The sequence below is a fragment of the Phycodurus eques genome, chromosome 18 (genome assembly GCF_024500275.1).
Source record: "Phycodurus eques isolate BA_2022a chromosome 18, UOR_Pequ_1.1, whole genome shotgun sequence".
Taxonomy (NCBI): Eukaryota; Metazoa; Chordata; class Actinopteri; order Syngnathiformes; family Syngnathidae; genus Phycodurus; species Phycodurus eques.
The window spans coordinates 10,792,826-10,816,901 of NC_084542.1; the positions used below are offsets into that span (position 1 = coordinate 10,792,826).

At 41.3% G+C, this 24,076-nt stretch overlaps 1 protein-coding gene across 1 annotated transcript; it reads left to right on the plus strand.

The window, feature by feature from the left end:
* The first annotated feature begins 490 nt into the window (after positions 1-490).
* On the plus strand, positions 491-23,612 carry kcnk3a (potassium channel, subfamily K, member 3a). The gene is made up of 2 exons (XM_061704280.1): positions 491-865; positions 20,759-23,612. Exons 1-2 carry the CDS (start codon positions 583-585, stop codon positions 21,676-21,678), a joined length of 1,203 nt encoding a protein of 400 aa, XP_061560264.1. The 5' UTR covers positions 491-582; the 3' UTR covers positions 21,679-23,612.
* The last annotated feature ends 464 nt before the right edge of the window (positions 23,613-24,076 follow it).

Below are 24,076 nucleotides of genomic sequence, written 5' to 3' on the forward strand. Positions count from 1 at the left end.
GTAAAGGAAAAGCTTAACCGTATGGGCGCTTTCAAAGATTCTGTTGTGATCAAAGCGTCATGGATTAATCAAAGTATTGATTGGGCTGGTGCCTGCAGAACTCCAGGATGTGATTGGAGGATTTAGGCGGGCTCAGTCACAGTTGACTTAACTGACCCGCTTATTAAAGGGGGAGCTATTTCTGGCACGGCTCGTGGTGTAGAAGTTAAGATTGAATTGTATTTTAATTTCTAATGACATGCTTTTTTATACAATAGAAAATCTTGGTGTAAAAAAAATAAATACAAAAATACACCAGTGCACGCAGTGTTTTGAAATGAGGATGTTTTTTCGCTTTCTGGTCACATGTGCCATTGGGGGTGGGGAGTCCGTGGAGGCAGGGCCGGGATGCAAGGTGGGCTGGGGGTGGAGGAGTGGTGCTGAACGGACAGCTCCCGCCTTATAAAGTCCACGCGACGCTCTCCCCCCTCCAAGAAGAGTAGCACAGCCATGAGCCAGCCCAGCTCACCGTCGTCCAGACCCGCGCTCGCTCTCTGCCCGTCCCCCTGACACGCAGCAGCAGCAGCAGCAGCAGCAGCAGCCATGAAGAGGCAAAACGTGCGGACCCTGGTCCTCATCATCTGCACCTTCACCTACCTGATCGTGGGCGCGAAGATTTTCGACACCTTGGAGTCGCAGATGGAGACGAGCCAGAGGCGGGATGTGTACCTGCGCCGGGCCGAGCTGCTCCACACCTTCAACTTGTCCACGGTGGACTTTGACAGGCTGGAGAAGGTGGTGCTGCAGCTCAAGCCTCACAATGCCGGCGTGCAGTGGGAATTCGCCGGCTCCTTTTATTTCGCCATCACTGTGATCACCACTATAGGTACGTCAACCGTCCTTTTGGGAGGAGAAACAAAACAAAACAAAACAAAACAAAACAAAACAAAACAAAACAAAACAAAACAAAACAAAACAAAACAAAACAAAACAAAACAAAACAAAACAAAACAAAACAAACAACAAAGTAGTCGCCATATGGTAGGTTGAAACCGGTTTTCAAAACATGTGAGCTTAAAAACTCTTGAAATGAATACTACGCACCACAGGTCTCCTCTTGCAGCACATCATGTGACCACCACAGTGATCCAAGAAGTAGGGAAGTAGTCATCTTTATAGGAAAAAAAAAGAATTGTATCTACTGTCAATAGAAATAATAATTAGGACAAATACAGTTTTACATGTAGAATTAAAACAGACAGAATATTTTATCATAATTATATATAATAAATATGAAATGATTGCTTAAACCTTGCATTTAACATACAGCTCTGGAAAAAATAAGAAGACTGCTGTATCAGGGTGTCTGAGTTTGCTATTCATAGTTCCGTATGTTTTTTATGTTTATGTATGTTGGATTAAAATGACATTTTTAATAAACTCCTAACAACATAATTCCCAAATTCGAAATATTGTCATTCAGAGCATGTATTTGCAAAAGAGCAAGAAAAAGGTCCCCTCTCTCTCTTGCTCGCTCCAATATTTAATGTATGTATGTTTGTAACTGTCAAAAACAACACAGAACTTTATCCAATGGCTCAAAATCAAATGAAATCGACATTTTTAGAATTTACAATGTTCTTGGAGGAAAAATGATGATGAAATGATGAAATAGTGTCCTTGTATCAACATAATAGCAACATGTTAACAATAGCATCAAATATACTTGAACTCCAGGGCAGCCATGCAAACATGTTGCGTCTGGCCTCACAAAAACAGAGCTGAGAGGACACCTTTATAAATAGACAACATTGTTCCACATCAGAGCTTATTGAGCTTGGAGCATTTGGATGAATTACAGCATTGGGGGTCACCTTAAAGTCAAAAATGTCCTGCAGCTACAATGCCTCTTTAAATACAAACGCACCCAAATAAGAAATTATGCTGCTCAGGATTTCAAAAATGTGATTAGGAGACGCTCCAATGTTGGTGCGTCTTCTCTTTTTCATGTGTTATTCCAGCTCAAAAAAGCCCGGCAGACATTTTTATTGAGCTTGCTGCTTTATATATTGAGCCTTTTCCTTTGGTGACTTAGCCTCTTTTAGTTGTTTTGCATCACATTACCCTCAAAAAGAATTTTACTGCTAGGGCCGTTTATTATAAATGAAACCAGAAGGCGCATCATTTGTTTCGTCTTCATTTCATGACTTACTTACTTTTTTAAAGCGATTGTAAAACCTTCCAGCAGAGAATTTGTGCTTATGTGCTGAATCTTTCATCTTCAGCACCGTCTTATCGGCGAGTCGTCTTGTGTTGAGGGGTCAAGGTAGGGTTGACCTGTGACCTGTGGCCTGTAACCCGATCAGACGCAGGCGGCTAATTGCATACAAACCAACCGGGAGTCTTCTGTGACTGCGAAGCCCGCGGGTGCTGCGAACACACAGCGATTGGTGTTCCAAGCTTCCATTACATATTAATGAGAACACCGGAGCCCGACTGTTCCGTTGGCCATGTTGCGCACAGTGTTGATGCTGTACTCACTGTACTCACTCAAGATCAAGCCGCAATGCCCTACTGTCAAGCGGGTCACATCTAAGCACTGTACACCGGTCCTCCTGAGCAGAACACAGAACCAACATATAAAAATAGAACCTCATTTTCCTTTGGATTTTCTTTGAAGTTCAAATAATCATTTCAGAAATGAGGTCTTACGCATTAGAGTCTCCCCTGAGGTGTCACAGTTGATGCTGTGTTATAATCGCACAAAATCTTGCATCCATCCATCCATTTCCGATAGCTATTTTATATTTTCTATACCAATTGTCCTCCTTAGGGTCCTGGCGGGTATGCTGGAGCCTATCCCAGCTGGAATCAGTCACAGGACGTGTGGACTAACAGCCACTTGCACTCACAATCGCACCGATGGACAATTTAGAGTAACCTAAAATTCATGGTTTTGGAATGTGGGAGGGAGTCGGAGTACCTGACGAAAAACAATGCGAGCATAGGAAGAACTGAGACAAGAGTCGCACCGAGAACCTTAGAACTGTAAGGGAGACGTGTTAACCCCTTGGTAGCTGGCATTGGTTGTGCTCTACTATGCACTTAACATGCTGTACATAAGTGAAGACAAGACAAGACAAGACAAGACGATCATTCATCATGTTCCTGGTGTCCTTTGTGTCCTTTTACATGCAAAAGGTTGAGGCCACGCGAGCAGGAAGACAAATGAGTTTTGCACGGGGAAACGATCCCAAGATTGCAGGAGATTGGGCCAGCGACGTGTGTGTTGGAGAGCTTTGTGTGGTAAACAAAACATGGAAGCTTAGGGGGAATTGCCTGTGTAAGGAAACCGGCGGGGCACATGGGAGGGGTGTTTGGTAGCGTTTCTGTGGTTTGAAGAAAAACGCAGTTTTGCTCTTAGTTCCAGTTCAAAAGCATTGCAAAATTACATACCTGTACATGGTAACTTCTGTGCAAATATTTTGTATCCAAACAGGGCTTCACTGAATCCATTAGTCACTGGAAAGATAAATTACTGATAATGCTTTTGGCTGCATGCTGTGCAAACTGAATTGTATTATCTATATGGCATGTTAGCGTCAGTGATAAAATATACATTTGTGAGTTTGTTGAAATGACACTTTAACTGCTGCTTAATGTGCTCGGTTGTTTCATACACCACTGAGGGAAGGACCTTTCTCTGATATTCCAGGTCATTAAAGCACCTCTCATACATTTTATTAGCATGGGCAGTGATTACATTTTTTTAATAAATAATGAATAAAATAAAATAATAATAAATCCCTACAATACATCCATCTGTCCATTTTCCATAGCTCTTGTCCTCATTAGAGTCACAGGTGAGCTTGAGCTTATCACGGTTGATTTTGATTGACAGCTTTTTACTTCTATTCCCTCCATTTGAAAACAGAAACACATTTGTGCGTTCTACTCCTTACTTTTGTCAAAATACAACCTCTGTGGATAATGACAAAACGTAAAAAAAAATAAAAAATAAATAAAAAAATAAACGTAAATAGAGAGAGGTCGGATCAATCGCGGTTGAGATGTTGATAGATTGAGATCTTATAAAAACAAAGGACAGCGGTGACATTGAGGAGCATTAACAAGGACGGCAACAGATTCTGAAAGGGAATATATTCCCATCCATGGCCTTATTCAAAACAATTGTTTGATTTTGTCGGCTACAAGAATTATTTGTGGCAAATGTGATGTGTCTGCCATTCAAAAATTCCCTGTCCAGTCGGAATAAACACTTTTACCAGAGTATTTGTTCTACAGCGCTTGAGTACTTTGGCCACCTCTGTGAAGGTTCAGCTTTGAATAAATGCGACGCGTGCTGAAAAAGAACAGACACGTGCGGCAGCGAGCGCTCTTTCGGTCACGTAATTGAATGTTTCTACACGCCGAATGATCGATGAATAAAATACGTTAACTTTGTCCCTCCTCTATTCTCATTAGCTGTGATTCAGGCGCAAAAAAACATTGCTAGCGATTGCATATGTAGAGGGGCCAGCTATGCATTTTTAATGGTAATTGCTTACATTAGTATCATCGTTATTATTCACTCATCAATGGTGGTTAGTGCAGTACGTGGTTGAGTGCACAGAGACCCTTAACTATTCCAACCCGAAATTCGTGCAGAAGGTAATGGTTATCAGATGTTAAGCTAGCTACGGCTCGCCGGTGTTTGCGGGAAAGGTTCTGAGAATTGCTAATTGTGTGTAACTGTTGACCACGAAAAATAGAGGACGACGGGAGGTTCGTACATCACAGCACGTCACACAAAATACTATTACCCCGATATCATGCAAATATTCTGCCCACGAGGTTGTGAGCAAGTTCGGAATTACAGCGGTGACTTGACTTAAAAGAGGTCTTAGATACAATTATACGCTTTCATTCATTCATTCGTTTTTCGTAGCGCTTATCCTCACTAGGGTCACGGGCGTGCTGGAGCTTTTCCCAGCTGACTCTGGACGACAAGCGGGGTACACCCTGAACCGGTCGCCAGCCAATCGCAGACAATTATATACAATTCAATGAATTAATTCAAACGAGCCTGACAGGCAATCGTAGCATTGGGGTGAATGCTTGTCTCTTCTCTTTTCATGACAGCACATCCGCAATTTTTGTGCACTTACAATTATTTACATTTACATTGTATTTCTGTGGCAATAATAGTTTGCATGATTTCATACCGCTGTGTTAAATGTCAAGTTGCATTATTGAGGTTGATAAACGCCGTACTGAACACTTATGGTAATTATAACACACAACACAAATGATTGATTCATTTATTGATTGAACATACGTATCAACCTGTATGTACGTTTCCATTATAATTGTATTTAAAGGAAAACAGTACTGTATAAGCTGACCGTTTTCTTTTTTTAAATGTTCTACAATGCTTGCCCTCGTTCGGGTTGCAGGTGCGCTGGAATGTATCCCAGCTGACGTCGGGCAAAAGGCAAACAACCATTCACACAAATAGACATTTTACAGTCTTCAAGGAAACTAACATGCATGCTTTTGGAATGCTGGCCAAAAAAAAAAGAAAAAAGAAAAGAAAAGGTACAAAAGCACAGGAAGAACATTGAAATTCCCTATAGGAGGGGCCTGACTGGAGACAAGCGATATGAATAATAGATGGATTATTAGTACTATTCGTAGTAGTTTTATTATTGCTACTGTTGTTTTATGGGCTGGTATTGTTCCCTTTATACAAGTAGTTTGGTGAGATGAAAAGGGTCGAAACAGATTTTAATCCATCGTGTTCCCTTGGCAATTGTAATTTAACATGGAAAATGTGTTTTAAGATTTAGACACATTCTTATATCACTGCAAAAAGCTTGTAATTTGTTGTTTGTATTGGATTTCACAAATCGAATGCATTTTGATTCAAGTTTACTTTGACTTAAAGTTCTGCTTTGATGTTTTTCAGGTGGTTTGGGACTTCATTTCACTTTATACCTTCAATGTCCTTGGAAAGTATGACGTAATGGAAATTGTTACTCTTGTGTTGTGAATCATAGGTGCTGTATATCAAAGTTGATCATGTAGATGGGGGTGACTCTCCTCGCTGCTGCTGCTCACTTCACGTGACTCACATGAGTGGCGATTGTTTACCTCTTGCACGTCTGCTTTATGCTCTGCTGCCTCAATGGAAAGTTGCCTGACTCGCTAAACAAAACATTTGTATTTATTAGACTCCGCAGTCCGGCCAGATCGTCGTGATTGGAATTTAACCAAACCAAATAGTGCGCGGTAGTGAGAGCTGAGTGTGTTTAACTTGAAGCTCCCTTCTGACCTTATTCCCGGTTATAAATATACACCTCATGATGGACATGAAGAATAAGCTTTAACTAACTGGCTCCTCTGAACTCTTTTTTTTTTTTGTTCGTGTGAAAGGAAGGAATCTCATGCCCTGGAATATGACTCAAGTGCCTCCACACAACCAAGAGCTTTTAGCTTTAATGTCCTAATCTTGCCAGTAGACATTTAAAATTAATTATAAAGACATGTCATCATGCCCCAAGAAGAAGCTGACAATTTTGCAGGCATAAACATAGCAGCTTAATGTTCTGCTCACGCCAAATATTATTATTAATATTATTATTAGTAGTAGTAGTAGTAGTAGTAGTATTGTTGATGTAATTTGCCCTCAGAAAAATGTAACTCAGTCTCAACTTTCACCATTTCTCTAGTCGTTCCCAAAGAAAGATAAGCTCATTACTCCAGGCATGTAACATGAAGCTTTGTGCATAGAAGCCTCCCTCTGCGTTCACATGGCTGTCTGACTCCTGCCGTTCTCCTCTCGTGGCCCGAAAAGGAAAGGTATTGGGAACGTGAGTCGTGCGTATACACTTTGGTTATGATTCCCAGAACAATGATTGGATTAAAGCTACAGTTACTGGTTGCTGTAAGAAAACGTTTACAAGAAAAGTTCAGGGTTCATAGAAACATTTTCGTCTCGTTCACAATGGAATAATTGCAGGGTAAATGTTTTATATGTTATACAAGATGAACAAAAGTAATAAAATAAACAAACAATAAGAGGCAGGAAGTGCTAGGAAATCTGTGTTTAAGGAGCCTTAAAAGCACAGGATGTAAATTTGGATGCTCTTCTAAAACAATAATAAAAGACATTTGCTTGTGGAGTGAAATTGCATGAGTTGTTAGGTCCATAAAACAAACACACCTGCCAATAAATTTAACAAAAGAGAGTCTTTTAGGCAGGCTTTGTTTGATATGTGTACAAAGCCATTACTTTTCACAGCGCTCTTATTTCTGTTCAAAACAATCATACATTTTTTTTATTTTATGAGCATGTACGTTATGGGTGTGCAAACGTTTTCCACCATGGGTTGTATACAGAAAGAAAAAAAATGAAGCAAAGGGGGCCGCTTTGATGATGTTTCATCTTTCGTTTATTAAACATGTTAAAACAGCAATGTACTGAAGGTCAAGATATGCAAAAAAAGGGAAGGAAAAAAAAACAGCTTACATCTCAGCTTTGGTAAACCAACTAATTATCAGCAGCATTATTTTAATTATATTTGATTAGCATTTAAAATTTTCACTTTTTCTGATAACATGACATATTTTTAAAAAATACCAAAATGCTCCCTGGGCCAGATTTTGGACACACTACGTGTAAAGCATTGTTGTATGTAGTTAAACTACAATATACATTCACTTATTTTCCACCAGTAGCTGATGTTATATAACCAAATCTATAATTATTAAGATCAATAAACCTTCCCAGAGCGCCTCTCAAAATACAGTAGATGAAAAAATACAAACCCCAATTCCAATATAATTGTGTAAAATATAAATAAATACAGAATACAATGATTATCAAACCCTTTTCAACCTACGTATATTCAAATGAATACATTAAAAAGACAAGCTATTTAATGTTCAAACTGAGAAATGTAGTTTTTCTTTTTTTCTTCTTTTTTTTGGCAAATATTCACCTAATTTTTAATTTGATGCTTGCAACGCGTTCCAAAATAGCTGAGACCCCTCAACGAAAAACATCAACAAACATCTGTTTGGAACATTCCACAGGCGCACAGGTTAAGTGGAAACAGGTGAGTGTCATGATTGGCTAGAAAATGGTCGGTGCACATGTTGCACACACAATTGTGAGCTGTTTCACATGAGCTGCCACTTGTGTTTTGCAAATTTTGTAGAAATGTGTGTCTGAAAGGCTAAGATGCCCTTTTCATTTTAGTGACTGATGCTTCCCAGATGCAATCATGATCAACCTTAGTTTGAAATGTCTTATATTCCACTGAGGAAATGTTTGAATACTAACGGGAAATGGATGTGTATCGTTTGTTTCAATGTGTTTGATAAAGCTTTTTTGTGGCGATAAAAGATAGATTATCAACTATACATAGACTATACACTCACTTTTTGAAAGTAACATTTTATTTTCTCATGTTCAAATGCATGCAAACACACAAGTGAAAAAATAAAATAACTACTCAATACTAAAATGGAAAAACAAAACACTTTAAAAATAAATGATGAAGGCAGAGAACTATTTTAACAAATGTAGTTGGCGCAAAAGTGTAAAATGAGTTTTATTTTTTTTTTTACTTTGCTACCAATTGTATGTACCATCTGTATGTTGTTGCTGGAGTCTCACTGCTTTGTGAGCCTGCCCAATTTGCGTCACTTGCAATATGCAGTATATTCCTCATCTATTTAACAGTCCTTGTTGAGGTTGCCTCCCCAAAAAGCCAAAGAAAAATAAAACCACACATACAGACTTAATGCGAAGGACCTGAATTTGAATCCAGAAGCTACTTGTTCCACTGGACCACTGTGCTACTGCTGAGAGGATCAATAACTTTGCTATCTAGTTTATAAGCAGCGGGACAGGATCATAATGAGGCACGCAACACCTTGGACACACCGCACTTTATTTCTCAACTCAATTTTATCTATAGAGCACTACAAACAACTGCACCTGAAACAAAGTCCTGTTCAATAAACAAAAAGCAAACATACATGATAATATAATTGAATATACAGTACATAATTTAAAACCAATAACAACAATAACAATAAAAAAGTAAACAAATACACCAAAACAAGGGCAGAGTCTCATTCTGTGTTGAAATTAATAAAAAATGGGATACCTATTTCATTTTCCAATTAAGAAGGGAGCAGCAGCATTTTAAACCAACTGGAGATGTTTGAAGGACAACTGGCTGACTCCAAAGTCCAGTGCATTACAATAATCCAGTCAAGATGTGATAAAGCCATAGATAACTGTTTTAAAGTGCTGCTGGGTAAGAAAAGACTATTTTTCATGTGAAAACACCAAGTATAGCTGCATATAAATGTATATTAAACACAACTTCCTCTAAATACAAAACTGTGTTCTGTTGTGGAACACATGAATGTTTCCCTATACAATGGGAGGCTTAAAACATAAATACGAGTCTCTGTGTGAAATAAAAAGCAAATACCAAGTCGCACGACCACCGTAGAGAATTCCTCTCTTGGGAATGCACGGTATCATGAACTGCAGCTCTCACACACATTTTTTTATGGTATGGGTGGGTGGGGGTTTCCATATCAGCTGACTGTGTTTTGATATGTAGCCCGAAGCACTGAGCTCTGTCTCCAAACTATTTCAATGATGGGAGAAGCACGGTTACAGTAGCTTTTACGCCTCCCAACCCAAATATCAAATTTCCACACAAAACCTTGTAGGTGCTACAGTCGCGTCAGCGGTGAGACAAACAACAACAACAAACCAAAGAACAAACTATTCTTTCAATTGACATTTGTTTTATTATTATTGTTGTCACGACCACATCGAGTCATACCTCAAATCAAAGGTTTTGATGAGGGCTTTCCAAATATGTATTTATTTTGTCAACGTTCTCTGATGAGGTAATACTCCCCAAACCTGTTTTTCTTTTTGCTTGAAAAGTTTACTATCACGATCACAACTGGTTATGAAACTCCCTTTTTCATCAATACAAAAACCATCGGTATTCACCGTATAGTTTATTTGGCTATGACGCAGCCTGTTGACAGTGTGATGCACTTTGAAAAGGGTGATGTTACTAGTTTGTTCACAGGGTTAAGCAAAAACTGCACAACGGGTTTCTGAGAGTAAATGTGGCACATGGGCAGAGACCCAATAAATTGTGGTGAGGACCGGCTATACATAGGAATCCATACAATCAACCTACAAGGCTGATGTGGAAAAGTATAGAATTGCATGTCAGTCAGACCGAAATGTTTTAGATTGCTTGGCCTTGTGGGTGTTCTGCACTCTACTGAGAACTATTCTCAGTCTGTGAGTTTATTGTTTAGCAGTTCATTGCCATCCCACTGATGACAACTTGTGTTTCAACCTAGTCAACTTTAGACGATAACATTCTCCTATAGTACTAGACTAAGTTCAGTACTCGGGTAAACTTCCTTCTCTATTATCACCACGTGATGAGCTTTGCTCCAAAATATGATAAATGTTACATTGAAAAAATAAATAAAGTAACCTAACCACACCTTTCTATTGTGGACAGACTAAATGATCATTTTTTGAACATGTTTAGAGTGAGTGAGTCAATCACGTATCTTGCCATGCTAAAATAAAATGTTTGTCAAATTTGTAGGTCTGCATAAATGATTGTAATTTCCTCAGAATAATCCAAATGGATAAGAATTGAACAAGACTACATCATGTCTAGTCCAAGTTGCTCACAGCACCGGAGTGGTCTGGTCTGACTGCAGTGAGCGGCTGCAGTTCGCCATCTTATATACTGTCTCCAAGGGGAATTTGTTTTCCAATTTGTCTTCAGCATCTGCTTAATATCGCAGCAAGCCAACCTGAATGAAGCGGACTGTCACACGCAGGGGCCTAATGATAATAACAATAGCAGTCACAGGTGAGTTGTGTTTACTCTTGAGCGCTGCCATTGTAGTGCAAGCTTATGAGTGCACATAAAGTCGGTGGGAAAATAGTCCTTGGGCTATAACAACAGACTGTGAGCCTTTTCTTTCCTCAGTAATACCACTGTCATAACCACCACAAGGGATCGGTCCTCAGCTTCTTGTCTAGGGGGGAATTGGTGACAGAGTGCGCATGGCATTTAAAACTGCGGGTTTTAAAACAATAATTGCTCAAAAATCCATGCATTTTCTCTATCGATCGGCAGAGTAACAATCCACTCTTGCCTCAGTTAATTACCCATACAAAAGGTGAAACGCACTAGTGCATTCTGAGGATTGCTTCATTATGAAATACGTTTTCAGTTGACAGGATTACGCCAACACTAAATAACCAAATCTACAGAAATTTCTACAGAGGTGATGTATAGGCCAAGGGGCAAGGCATGACATTTTGGAGCAGATTTGAATAAAGGTGCAGATTGAGCAATTTAATTTCAGTGACCCACTGTCCAACAGGTGGAGTCAGAAAAGTGGAGTGAGAAAAGCTAGCTATGTGTGAAGTTGACACCTGCTTTGTAATGTGCTTCACTGCCACCTACAGGAGTGGAGGGGAACAGATGAGCTTAGGCTGTGAATTTTACTTTCTTTTGGGGGTTGAGGAGTGGACGTTGGGTCTTTAATTATGAGTCTTAATTAATAATAATAGACTGAAACTAGTAAAGAAGTAAATTCACGATACCCTCATTTTTTTTCATTATTTCTGTTGTTTACTAGCCTGTCTAGTTCCAACTGATGCATTCAATGGGGCTTTTTTTTTTTTTTTTCAGTTTCCCTTGCAGGAAATGTAAATTATATGATTTGTAAAGATTTTACTAAGAAGATAATTGAATTATTCATTAGTTCTTCGGACTTATTATAACATACTGTATATCATGACACAGAATGCTCTTTGCATGAGCCTCTCCTCAGGTGTAACATCAATGATGTATTAAAGAAAAAGGCTATGTCCAATATGTCAACTTGTCCATTTGTATGAAGTCTTGCCACAGATGGATATTCAGTTCCTGTGACCCAGTCTGGTCAGGTGACGCTGCAGATTGAGAGGAGGTGGAGCAGTTCCGCTCCCCGTCTGCCAGCACTCGCCATCTGGGCCGCCCAAGGCAGTGGTCGTCCCACAAAAAGTTGTCAAGACGACCTAGCACACACAGTTCAAACTGGATGCATGCATTTGTTACTTGTATCTAATTTTTTTCTCCTAAAATATATTGTTGCGATTGGCTGGCAACCAGTTCAGGGTGTACCCCGCCTCCTGCCCGATGATAGCTGGGATAGGCTCCAGCACGCCCGCGACCCTAGTGAGGAGAAGCGGCTCAGAAAATGGATGGATGGATATTATGGCACGGTGGGCGACTTGTTAGAGCGTCTGCCTCACCGTTCTGAGGAGCAGGGTTCAATGCCCGGCCCCGCTTGTGTGGAGTTTGCATGTTCTCCCCGTGCCTGCGTGGGTTTTCTCCGGGCACTCCGGTTTCCTCCCACATCCCAAAAACAGGCATGGTAGGTTGATTGACAACTCTAAATTGCCCGTAGGTCTGAATGTGAGTGTGAATGGTAGTTTATTTCTATGTGCCCTGCGATTGTCTGGCAACCAGTTCAGGATGTACCCCACCTCCTGCCCGATGATAACTGGGATAGGCTCCAGCACGCCCGCGACCCTAGTGAGGAAAATGGATGGATGGAATATTATATTGTATTGGTGACAGTCCAGAATGCCACCCAGTACGCATTCGGTTGGACAAAGGTTTCCCAATAAATAGGAATGCTTTCTACATTTTTTTAAATATCCTCTGTTACCTCATCCGAAATCTTACGACTAAATATGTTTATTTACACAGTAAGTGCTCAAAGATAAAACCTCATGGACATAATGCATCCAGTTCTGCTTCTCGTTTAATGCACGCAATGTAATTTGTGCCACCAGGCTTTGATGTTTATCAGCGGGCCTCTCAGTGTCCCTGTTTAATCCAGCCTTTTTCCATATTGCATTAATGCTTTCAGTCAGTAAACTGATCGGTGGTGTTATTTGCCCGGTTACACTGCCGGCGCATGTCACTTTAGGATAGCATCTGCTCCCTAAAAGCCACTGCACCAGTTGAAATCCGGGCCTAAGTGTTGGCACAGATCATTAGACTAGGCTGGCAGAAACAGGTGAGCACACCACAAAACAGAGAGCACTCAGACAGGAAGCGGGATGAATATGCGAAATGTCTAAAGAAAAGTAACGGGAGAGGGAACACCAAAGAAATGATACAGCAAAGCGGCAGCTATTTTTTTTTGTACACCGAATTTCCATAAAACATAAGGCATGAAATAATAGTATTTAATTATATTGGGCTTGGCTCACAAATTTTGCCGCTGTTGTTGTTTTGTTGTTCCATTAACATCAATACTCCGCTAGTTTTATCTTTGTAGTGCAAGTGTATTTCAGATCCACAGAAATATTTCATTCAGGGACAAATGTAACTATTTATGAGTGTTGTCCAATCTTTGGGTCCCTTATTTCTCAGGAATAATCACGTAGAGCACAGCAACGGTCTTGTGATTTAGTATATTTTCATTGCATGTACTGTATGTGTTGGCAGTGTTACAAAAGAAACTATTTCAAATTCCAGTATCTCATTACACAACATGCTCTTTTCCGCTTTCTCTTCACTTTTTCCTCTCCAGTCTGCCCACACGGGCACACTTTGAAAGCCCAAATGGAACACTTGAACCACATCCGCCAGTTCTTTGAGCTGACCTCTTAAAAGCCCGTGACTCAAATATTTGCTTTTGCTTAAATGGGCCTTAAAGTTACATTTTGTTTGTTTTGCTATTGCTACACTGAATCAACAATGTAGATTTTTATTTATTTTTTTTCAACATGAAATGTGTGACAAATTGTCGCGGTGCGTACAATTTTGAACAGAATCATCTGCACCAAGGCAAGCAGTAACAGTACCGGGTGTAAATTGTACTGACTACATAAGCTACTGTGTATAAAATGAAGATGGAGATGAAGCGAAAAGTGTGTGCTGGCTGTTCCACCATCGCAATAGATCACCAAAGTCTGGAGTCGCCATGGCAATGACAGAAGCCTCTTTTACACAAAGGTCCTGCTTTTTACACAGAATCCAGCAAAAGTGGTATATTATCGCGAGAAATTGTAACATGGTTAATGACATATACCTACTCTGTGCAAACAAATATTCATATGTCTCAACCACGTTATAGCTGGTCAGCTTTTTAACTAATCCTAGCGAATAATATGCAGTAAACTTTTCTTTTACTCGGTGGGGACTGTGTCAAACTGGCATCATTACTTTTCTCATGCAATTTACACATTCTCACATTTCGCAATCAGGTTATTTCTTTTCATCGTCTTGTTTGTTTTCTTTTTGTGTGACCTATGTGATAAGTTCTTTTCATTTTGTTGTAGCCTACCGAAGGTGTATTCCTACAAGCCTTCAAGTAGCGGTCCTATGTGGGGGATTTCTCGACAGCGACACTTGTGACGGTGTCTAAGCAATGATTTGTCATTGATATTGCCCCTTTCATCTCAATGCTTTAGGCCTGCACTTCTCAAGCTTTTTAGTACTGCCTAAAAAAAAAAAAAATAGTTCTCCAAGTACAACCATCATGACCAACATTAAAATACAGTCGCATAGTTAAAATACAGTCTTCATCAAAAAACGTGACAGGTTTCATTCCTTAAAAGATATATTTCATCCGCTGTATCATTGTACACACTTTGAACATTAACACTTAACATTTAATTAAGTGCTTGTTTCATGTACCACTAGAGGGAGCCCGCGAACCACTGGTGGTACTCGTACCACACTTTGAGAACCACAGCTTTAGGCGATCGCCTGGGTTGCCGACGCTGTTGCGACATCTCTGAGCACGTCTGCCTCACACTTCTGAGGTTCGGGGTTCGAATCTCAGCTTTGACCTTCCTGTGTGGCGTTTGCGTGTTCCCCGCGTGCTAGCATGGGTTTTCTTTAGATATTCCGGCTTCCCACAGTACCGCAACCCAAAAACATGCGCGTTTGGCTTATTGACTACTCTGAACTGTCCAAAGGGCTGAATGTGAGTGTGAATGGTTGTTTCCACTGCGATTGAATGTCAACCAGTCAAGGGTGTAACACACCTCTCGCCCAAACTCAGCTGGGATAGGCTCCAGCTCACATGCGACTCAAATGAGAACAGGCGTTAGAGAAAACTGATGGGTGGATATTTTTTCCATGTTTGGTGTAAATCAAGCCCCCCTTTAGTCTTTCTAAACCACTCCTATATTTCCCTTCATCTTTCCCGTCCTCGATGACCCTTCATGTCATGTCCACCCCCAAAGCCGATGTTGATGCAAACCACCTCTCAGTCCAGCTGTGTTGGAACTTTTTAAAACAAGTCTGCATCCAGCGTGTATCAGCTCCATAAATCATGAGATTTATTTAATTAGTCAGCCCCTCGTAGAGATCTCACACTTTACTTGGAATAGCTCGCTTACTGAGCTCATGGAAAACTTAATGTCTGCCAAGTTTTCCTCTCGAATCCCCTAAAAAGGAACCTGAGGAGTACGCATGGAATTGGACCTTGTCTTATTTTTGCAGTGAGAGCGAAACAGAAGCCTAAGTGGTGGGACCCACGAAGACGAATCAATTAATATTTATGTGAATGTTGTTGTGGTCCAAACTAGTGATACTTTGGTGTTTGGCTATTTTCTGTGCAACCGAGTTAAAGTGAACCCAGACAGAAGATTTCCTGAAGTGTTAACTCCTTTGGTGTTACATCAGACTGCCATGATTAATATAACCTTTTATCCGGCATTGCTGATGCACTAGTTCTGTGCTGAAGCCTTATCAAGCCATTACAACCTTGACAAATTTTATTTATGTGCCGTAACACATTAAAAATATAGCAACTGTTGTTATTCTTGTTCGATAGTCCTAGAATTCACTGTGTTTGCTCACATGCTCTTTTCAACAGCAGCTGCCAAGAAGGTCTCAGGTCAAAAGTCAGAAACGTAATGGAGTGAGATTTAGGGCTCCAAGGCTGTGTTTAAGTGCCAGAGTAAACATACGACGGGGTCGTCTGGAGTTGGAGGTGTCTGTGATTAAGAGACAAAGTCTGTCTGTGGGTCTAAATGTGGGAAAATCTGCTATCATAGTCATCTTTTGCACTCATGTGGTTCTGTGGTCAGACTAATAGTCTGTGGGGTCGAGCACTGATGTCTTTGGCCCATCACAGCTGGAGATGAAAGCAAACAAAAAAAAGCAGAGTGGGCCCACGCTCAAAGACAGCCTGTTCTGAAGCGATATGAACATGATCCGTGTTTATTTGCAGTCGCGGGGAACATTCCCTGATATGTGCGGCCTTTTAAAGGGCAGCGTAAACGTAGATAAGAGTGGCGTCACAATTTTTCAGACCACCTGTATGGTCAAGAACCAGTCCGACAGCTTGCTGCACGTTACCAATAACAACCATCCTTTTGTTGTCTAATTACGGGTGAACGGGGACAGTTAAATACAGTAAATCTAATTAAATCGATACAATCAGCTACACTCATCATATTGTCAGGTGTACTTACAATAATACATACAATTCTTCACCTTTTGTGTTCAAATGTGTGTTCCTTAAAGTGTGATGACACCACCATATAGATGCTATTCGTTAGCTCATCTATGGTGTTTCCCCATTAGGTGTTAGCATTAAGCTACTGGATAGAAAGGCAAAGTTATGAGGTTGTTTAGCTCAGCAAAATGTAATTCTCCTTGTTTGATGTTGACATGAAACTTTAACTAGGAGTGGCATTTAACAGCTTGAAGCCTCCTTTGGAGACTTGGTCACCATGCCAGACAGCTGAATGCTGTGAAGGGAGATGGGTTGAGTTCACTGCCACCATAGAGTGCTCTTATCTCAAATATTTGCTCACAAGTCAAAGCAAAAGAAATGGCCCATCGACAACTTGTATCTCAATGCACAACTGCGATTTAGACCCAAATTATACCCCAAAACATGGGTTTTATCTTCTCCTGGAGTGGCATCACTCCTGGCACAGGTTGACTATACATAAATATAAATAGGGAAGAAAATACGAAAAAGACATTAATATACAGTATGTTATAGGGAAAAGGTTAAATACTCACATATGTATCATATTATTTATAAACAATGTTAAAAATTATGATTACGATTCAAATGCTAAGTTTTTCAGCTGTTAAAGCTCCCTGAATAAGTTTGCCCCCCTTTACTAGTGAACACTGCGTTTAATTCGATCAGTCATATGAGACGCTCTATCCTTTAATTACGCTGGTGCAATTATGCACTGAAAACAATATCCAGAGAGCTCCTGTTTCCACCTTTGGCTCCCTGTCGAAAGTGGAGCCATGTGTTACGCACACTTTTGGTTTTCCTACTATACAATATGGCAGTGCACGCCTGGTCGACTTCCACTTCTGATGAAATTATTAGGCACTCCTAAACCAAAGAGCACCATAATTGCTAATTTTCCTTACGCACATACACGAACACATTACAGTTCATGTGCATACATTTTTGTAAGTGTTTCCAATGGGTGAACCTTCTTATCTGGTGTAATGGTGGTCATGCGAGTTAACCTTGATTAAGCCAAGGCACATATTTTACATTGGGAAAATCTCACGGCAAGCCTCCAAATAAAAATGCCACAAAATATATGATTACTGAAATAACGATGATCTTGTCTGAATTTACTCACAAATTGACTAAATCAATGTGAAAATTGGGCCTGTTAAGTTGAACCCAAAGCTATTATTCTGTTGTATGAATGACAACAGGTGCATACACAGGTTAATTGGGCCTTCTGTCATCTAGTGCAAGAGTATTTATTTATTCTCCCTGTCACTATAGTTTCCTGACGTAGATTGATGAGCAAATATACATTAACGGCAGTGAAATAAATTTTTTTGCACCAATTAAGTGAAATTGGATCATTTCCCGTGGGACACCTGATGGTTTCAAATGGCACATGGCAGTCACCAGTCTAATGTATAAATGTCTAATTTGCTGACTGATTATTGTTATAATGTTGCAATTTTTCCCCCCATCTAATTTGTTATGGCCTGCGACCCTAGTGAGGAGAAGCGGCTCAGAAAATGGATGGATAGATAATTTGTTATGATAGCAGTTGCTATGCTATTATATCCATCCATCCATGAGCTGGAGCCTATCCCAGCTGTCATCGGGCAGGAGGCGGGGTACACCCTGAACTGGTTGCCAGCCAATCGCAGGGCACATAGAAACAAACAACCATTTGCACTCACAGTCATGCCTATGGGCAATTTAGAGTCTCCAATTAATGCATGTTTTTGGGATGTGGGAGGAAACCGGAGTGCCCGGAAAAAACCCACGCAGGCACAGGGAGAACATGCAAACTCCACACAGGCGGGGCCGGGGATTGAACCCGGGTCCTCAGAACTGTGAGGCTGACGCTCTAACCAATCGTATATAAAAACATAATTTTGATATTCACTTACTAAAATGTGTTTTTTTCAAATATATATATATATTTATTTAAGTGTATTGCGACTTTTACCACTTTTAATTTAATTCTTGTACTTTTTTTTTTTTTTTTTTTTACTTTTCTTCCGAATTTCTGTTTTCATTTCATTGCCCCAATACACTTTCATATTTCTCCACCATTTGTCTATGGAAAAACTAATAGTCCTCAGAAGTGTCCTGCTTGATGAACAGGTTCTGGACCATAGTTTGATGTCAAGAACAAACCAGGCCCAAGGTGCTCAATGAGAATATAATTGGACGTGAGCAAGTGTGCTCGAGACCAAACTGACCAATTCATGTGATACCATTCTTTTGATGTCTTTTGCAAGCACACACTTAGACGTGCCTAATTAATGAGTGTAATAAAGACGTGGTGTGCAGTGGGTGGTGTTTTGTCTTGAAGTACGCGTGGGAGCTTTTATCTATGTGACAAACAAGCACTGACAAGACCAGAAAGCTGAACCCAGCGCTAGTGATTATATTATCAATTTAGAACTCTGGGTGAGGGTTAATACAGCACAGTGCTAAATTAAGCTGTGCACCCATCTGCTGAAATGAATATGGGAGTATTAAAATCAGTGAAATAAATTAGAGGGTAAATAAAATCTTCCAGTATGTTATATTTAATAACCATTTTTTAATGGATATTTTCTCTCACCTCTCTGAAAATGATTTGCTGTGAAGGTCTTAAATGAAGTCTGTCTTCAGGATTTAGCTTAAAACGTCCTCTACAATGGCCACAACCACTAATGAGAGGCAGCAGTGAGGAAGGTGAGAGCGGTGACTTGGGTGCACCTGCGCTCCACTAACATTGATATGCATCTCCTGCTTGTTAGTTTTGCATAATCAATCATTTAAAGGCTCTTAGCACAAATGTTATGCAATTTTCATGTTGCCATTCACATGATAATGACAGAAAGTGGGTTAAGAGACAAGCCTCAGGCTGAGGCAGAGTGATTGATACGCTTTTTATAGGCTATACAAATTGAGAAAATCAGCAAATTTTAGAATTACGTTTCACTCAAGTTTAACCTTTGTTTTTCCACTATCTTTCCATGAAATTTGGGCAGATAATTGTAGCAATAGTCAAATATCCATTCACCTTCACTTTCACACTTGCAGTATACGGACTCGTCAATGAACCTACATGACATAAATAATAGACTGTGCGAGGAAGCAGAATGCCCAGAGCAGAACATGTAAACTCCATAGAGGAAGGCCGGAGCCAAAATCAGAACCCCGAACTTCCGAGCTGCGTGGCAGATGTGCTTAACCACTTCTGCCACTTTGATGCCGATACCACACATACTGTATGCAACATTAATACAGACATGCATTCGCTTCTTATCCAATTTCACTTAATTGGTCAGAATTTTTTTTTTTATTTACAACAAATAATGCATCTTTGTTCATCTATCTATGCCTGCAACGTATTGTGACAGTCAGAACAATTCAATATTTTGGCACTAAATGGCAGAAGGTACAATTAAACTGTGTAACCTGTTGCCATTCATACAACACAACTGTTATTAATTTTCATTGTTTCGGTATACAGTATATACCTTTTGGGACATTTTACATGGGTGGTCTGCCTTGGGAGTTTTGTAATGTGAAATACAATATGTGCCTTGGCTCCATAAAGGCTGGAAAACACTTACATAAAACACTTATATATATGAACGTTTGCCTAAGGTTTGCTACTTGTAAAGTACAACTGATACCGAACAGCTTAAGAAGCAGACAAACTTAATGATCCAGAATGCATAAACCTGGAGATGACTGTGTGCTAGTACAAAGGGGTCATTTTCTCTCTCTCTCTCTCTCTCTCTCTCTCTCTCTCTCTCTCTCTCTCTCTCTCTCTCTCTCCTCTACAAAACAAGAGCCTAGCGACACACCGTCTGGTGCCCTTCTCATTTGAGCTGCAAAAAATGCAGAGGGATAATTAGGTGCAAAAGCACTGATTAGGAGAGGCCACTCTGCAGAAAACAATCGTCAATGAATTATTCGAACTCTCCCTCCTGTACACGACACAAATACTCGGCCACACTGCTGTGCATTCTCATCTCTAACTCCATTCAGAGGTTGTGAAAGGAAGTTTTTGAATTTATCACGTGTCTAAGGAGTACAAAACAGATTTCACCAGGTTTGACTCTCTTCCAAGCTGCCTGTCTCTCTCACAGCCTCGTCATCGTTGACAGTAGATTGAATTAGTTCCGCCCCGGTAACTGTCTTTCTTTGTATCTCTCTCCCGCAGGATACGGCCACGCGGCCCCCAGCACAGATGGAGGGAAGGTGTTCTGCATGATCTATGCTCTCCTAGGCATCCCCCTGACCTTGGTCATGTTCCAGAGTGTGGGCGAACGCATCAACACCTTCGTTAGGTTTCTTCTCCATCGCCTGAAGAAGTGCCTTGGCATGAGGCGGACTGAGGTCTCCATGGTCAACATGGTGACGGTGGGCTTTATATCGTGCATGAGCACCCTGTGTGCGGGGGCGTTGGCATTCTCCCACTTTGAGGGATGGAGCTTCTTTCACGCCTACTACTACTGCTTCATCACTCTCACCACCATCGGCTTTGGCGACTACGTGGCGCTGCAAAACGACGAAGCCCTGCAGAACAAGCCGGACTACGTGGTCTTCAGCTTCATCTACATCTTGACGGGCCTGGCCGTGATTGGAGCCTTCCTCAACTTAGTCGTCCTCCGCTTCATGACTATGAATGCCGAGGATGAGAAAAGGGACGCCGAGCAGAGGGCTCTACTCGCTCATAACGGCCAGGCCGGCAGACACATGCGCTGCGCCGTAGACCAAGCGTCTCCTTCCTCCACAGCGTCAGGGTGCGTCGGAGGGAGTGCGATGGGAGGCGGCGGCGGAGGAGCGGCCAGCCGGGGACTGCGTAACGTTTATGCCGAGGTGCTCCACTTCCAGTCCATGTGCTCTTGCCTTTGGTATAAGAGCAGAGAGAAGCTGCAATACTCCATCCCGATGATCATCCCGCGTGACCTCTCCAACTCTGATAGCTACATGGAGCAGGGAGAAGCCTTCTCCAACCCCCTTCATTCCAACGGCTGCATGTGCGGTCTGCAGCCCCACTCTGGCATCAGCTCAGTGTCCACTGGTCTCCACAGCATCAGTGTATACAGGAGACTTAATAAAAGAAGGAGCTCCATCTAGACAACTGGGAGAAGGCACAATTATAAGACCACTTGGAAGTACCATGTGGTAAAGGGAGTGTGGTACCAGATTAGCTCTGGACATCAGGAGATCACAACTTTGGTCCTAAAGAGACTCCCGGTGTTTGCGTCTCTGTTGTTCAATAGAGCAGTCATGAAACAGGTGTCACAAACTAAGCACAAAGTCATTTACAATTAGAGAGCAGAACTCAGTGTTGACGGGCAGTAGCTTAGCTTGTCTGCCTCACAGTTCAGAGGTCAGGGGGTTCTAATCGTGGCTACGGCCTTCCTGTGCCAGGTAATCCAGCTTCCTCCCGTATTCTGAAAATGTGTGTCATAGGTTCATTAGAGACTCTAAATTGTCCATAGGTGTGGATGAGAGTGTGGATGATTGGTTCGCTATATGTGGCGTGGGATTGGATGTTGACCAGTCCAGGCTGTACCTCGCCCCTCGCTAAATCAGCTGGGCTAGGCTCCAGGTCACCCGCGACCCTACTGAGGAAAGCGGTGGAGAAAATGGATGGTCTGACCTCTGCCAAGGCCAAATACAGTAATGCTGATTTGGATCAACACCAAATTCTATACCTTTTTGATACCTATCTTCTGTAAAACACAGATAATTTTTATTCTGATTTATACATCTTTTTTGTTCAAAGTTAGGGGAAGTGTAGGATTAAAAAAAAGGTAATTAAGTACAGTGGAACCTCTATAAAATGGACCCCGATATAACGGATATCGGTTAAAATGGACCATCAGCACCGAACAATGTGTCCAGAAATAGTTTCCATGAGACACTTTAACTGCCATTGGCAAAGTGTGTTAGTTCCAGAATTGGGCGCTGTTGTTTACTGGCACTGTGGCGCAATTCAGGCAGAGAACGGGACATGGGACTGAGTATTTCCGGGTCACAGATATACATTCATCCATCCATCGATCCATCCATTTCTGAGCTTTTTTTTTTTTAATCTTATTTATTTTCCAGCTCTTGCCCTCTCCTCCCCTAACAAGCAGAGCCGTGAAGAAGAATTCCCTGGTAATCTGTCAGTATCGGTCTGAAGTGTGTGTTCTTTAGGGTGTTGACACCATGCACATTCTACATAATGGAGAGTGACCAGGTTGAATACAATAACACTAAGACTGAAAATAAAAAAAATAAAAAAAAGAAGGGGGCACCATCAGATAACAGGGCAGCAGTGGGTGGGTGGGGGGTTTCATGAGCGATGAGCCAAGTGACATGCTTGATTAAATTTGTGGTCCTCAGGGCAGGGTGGTCCAAATACTGCAGGTCAAGAAAACAACCATGACTTTAAGAACATCTTCTCAGATATAAGACGAGGAAAATAACCGTAATTTCCGGTTTATGCATTATCACTTTAAGCCTGAAAAACATGAACTTTACGAGAAGGTAGTGCTTTGGCGTCTTTAGGACACTGGCACCAAGCATGAGTCAGCAAGAATTCGGAACATCCATCCATCCATCCATCCATTTCCTGAGCCGCTTCTCCTCACAAGGGTCGCGGGCGTGCTGGAGCCTAACCCAGCTATCATCGGGCAGGAGGCGGGGTACACCCTGAACTGGTTGCCAGCCAATCGCAGGGCACATACAAACAAACAACCATTCGCACTCACATTCACACCTACGGGCAATTTAGAGTCTCCAATTCATGCATGTTTTTGGGATGTGGGAGGAAACCGGAGTGCCCGGAGAAAACCCACGCAGGCACGAGGAGAACATGCAAACTCCACACAGGCGGGGCCGGGGAGTCGCCCAATGTGCCGCCCACAGATATACAATATACTGTATTTTCGCGATCATAAGACACACCGTATTAAAAGGCGCAGTCTCAGTTACGGGGTCTATTTCTGTATTTAACACATACATAAGGTGCACCGTATTATTTGGCACAGGCATGGTAAAACATATACTAGTTTAAAACATACGGTAGCATGCGTGCATGCTAAAACATACGCTAGCATGCATGCTAGTGTATGTTTTAGCATGCACGCAAAACATACGCTAGCATGCATGCTAGTGTATGTTTTTCAAAAGGCAGTGGAGCAAAACTGAGTTCGGTTGTACTTTATTGAAGTATTTAACAAAGTACTCACGTTATTCTTTGATCAATCCTCATCCAAAAAGCCATCAAAGTCCTCATCTTCTGTATCCGAAATGAACAGCTGGGCAAGTTCTCCATTCAACATGCCGGGTTCCCTCTCGTCATTGTCGGAGTCAGTCTCGTCGCCGGGGGGCTGTTCAGCAATGATGCCGGCGTTTTCCTGCTTCTACCACTTGCGGACCATGCATTCGTTAATCTTGAATTCTCTCGCGGATGCTTGATTTCCATGTTCCTCCGCGTAACTGATAGCTTGCAGTTTAAACTGTGCTTCGTAAGCGTGTC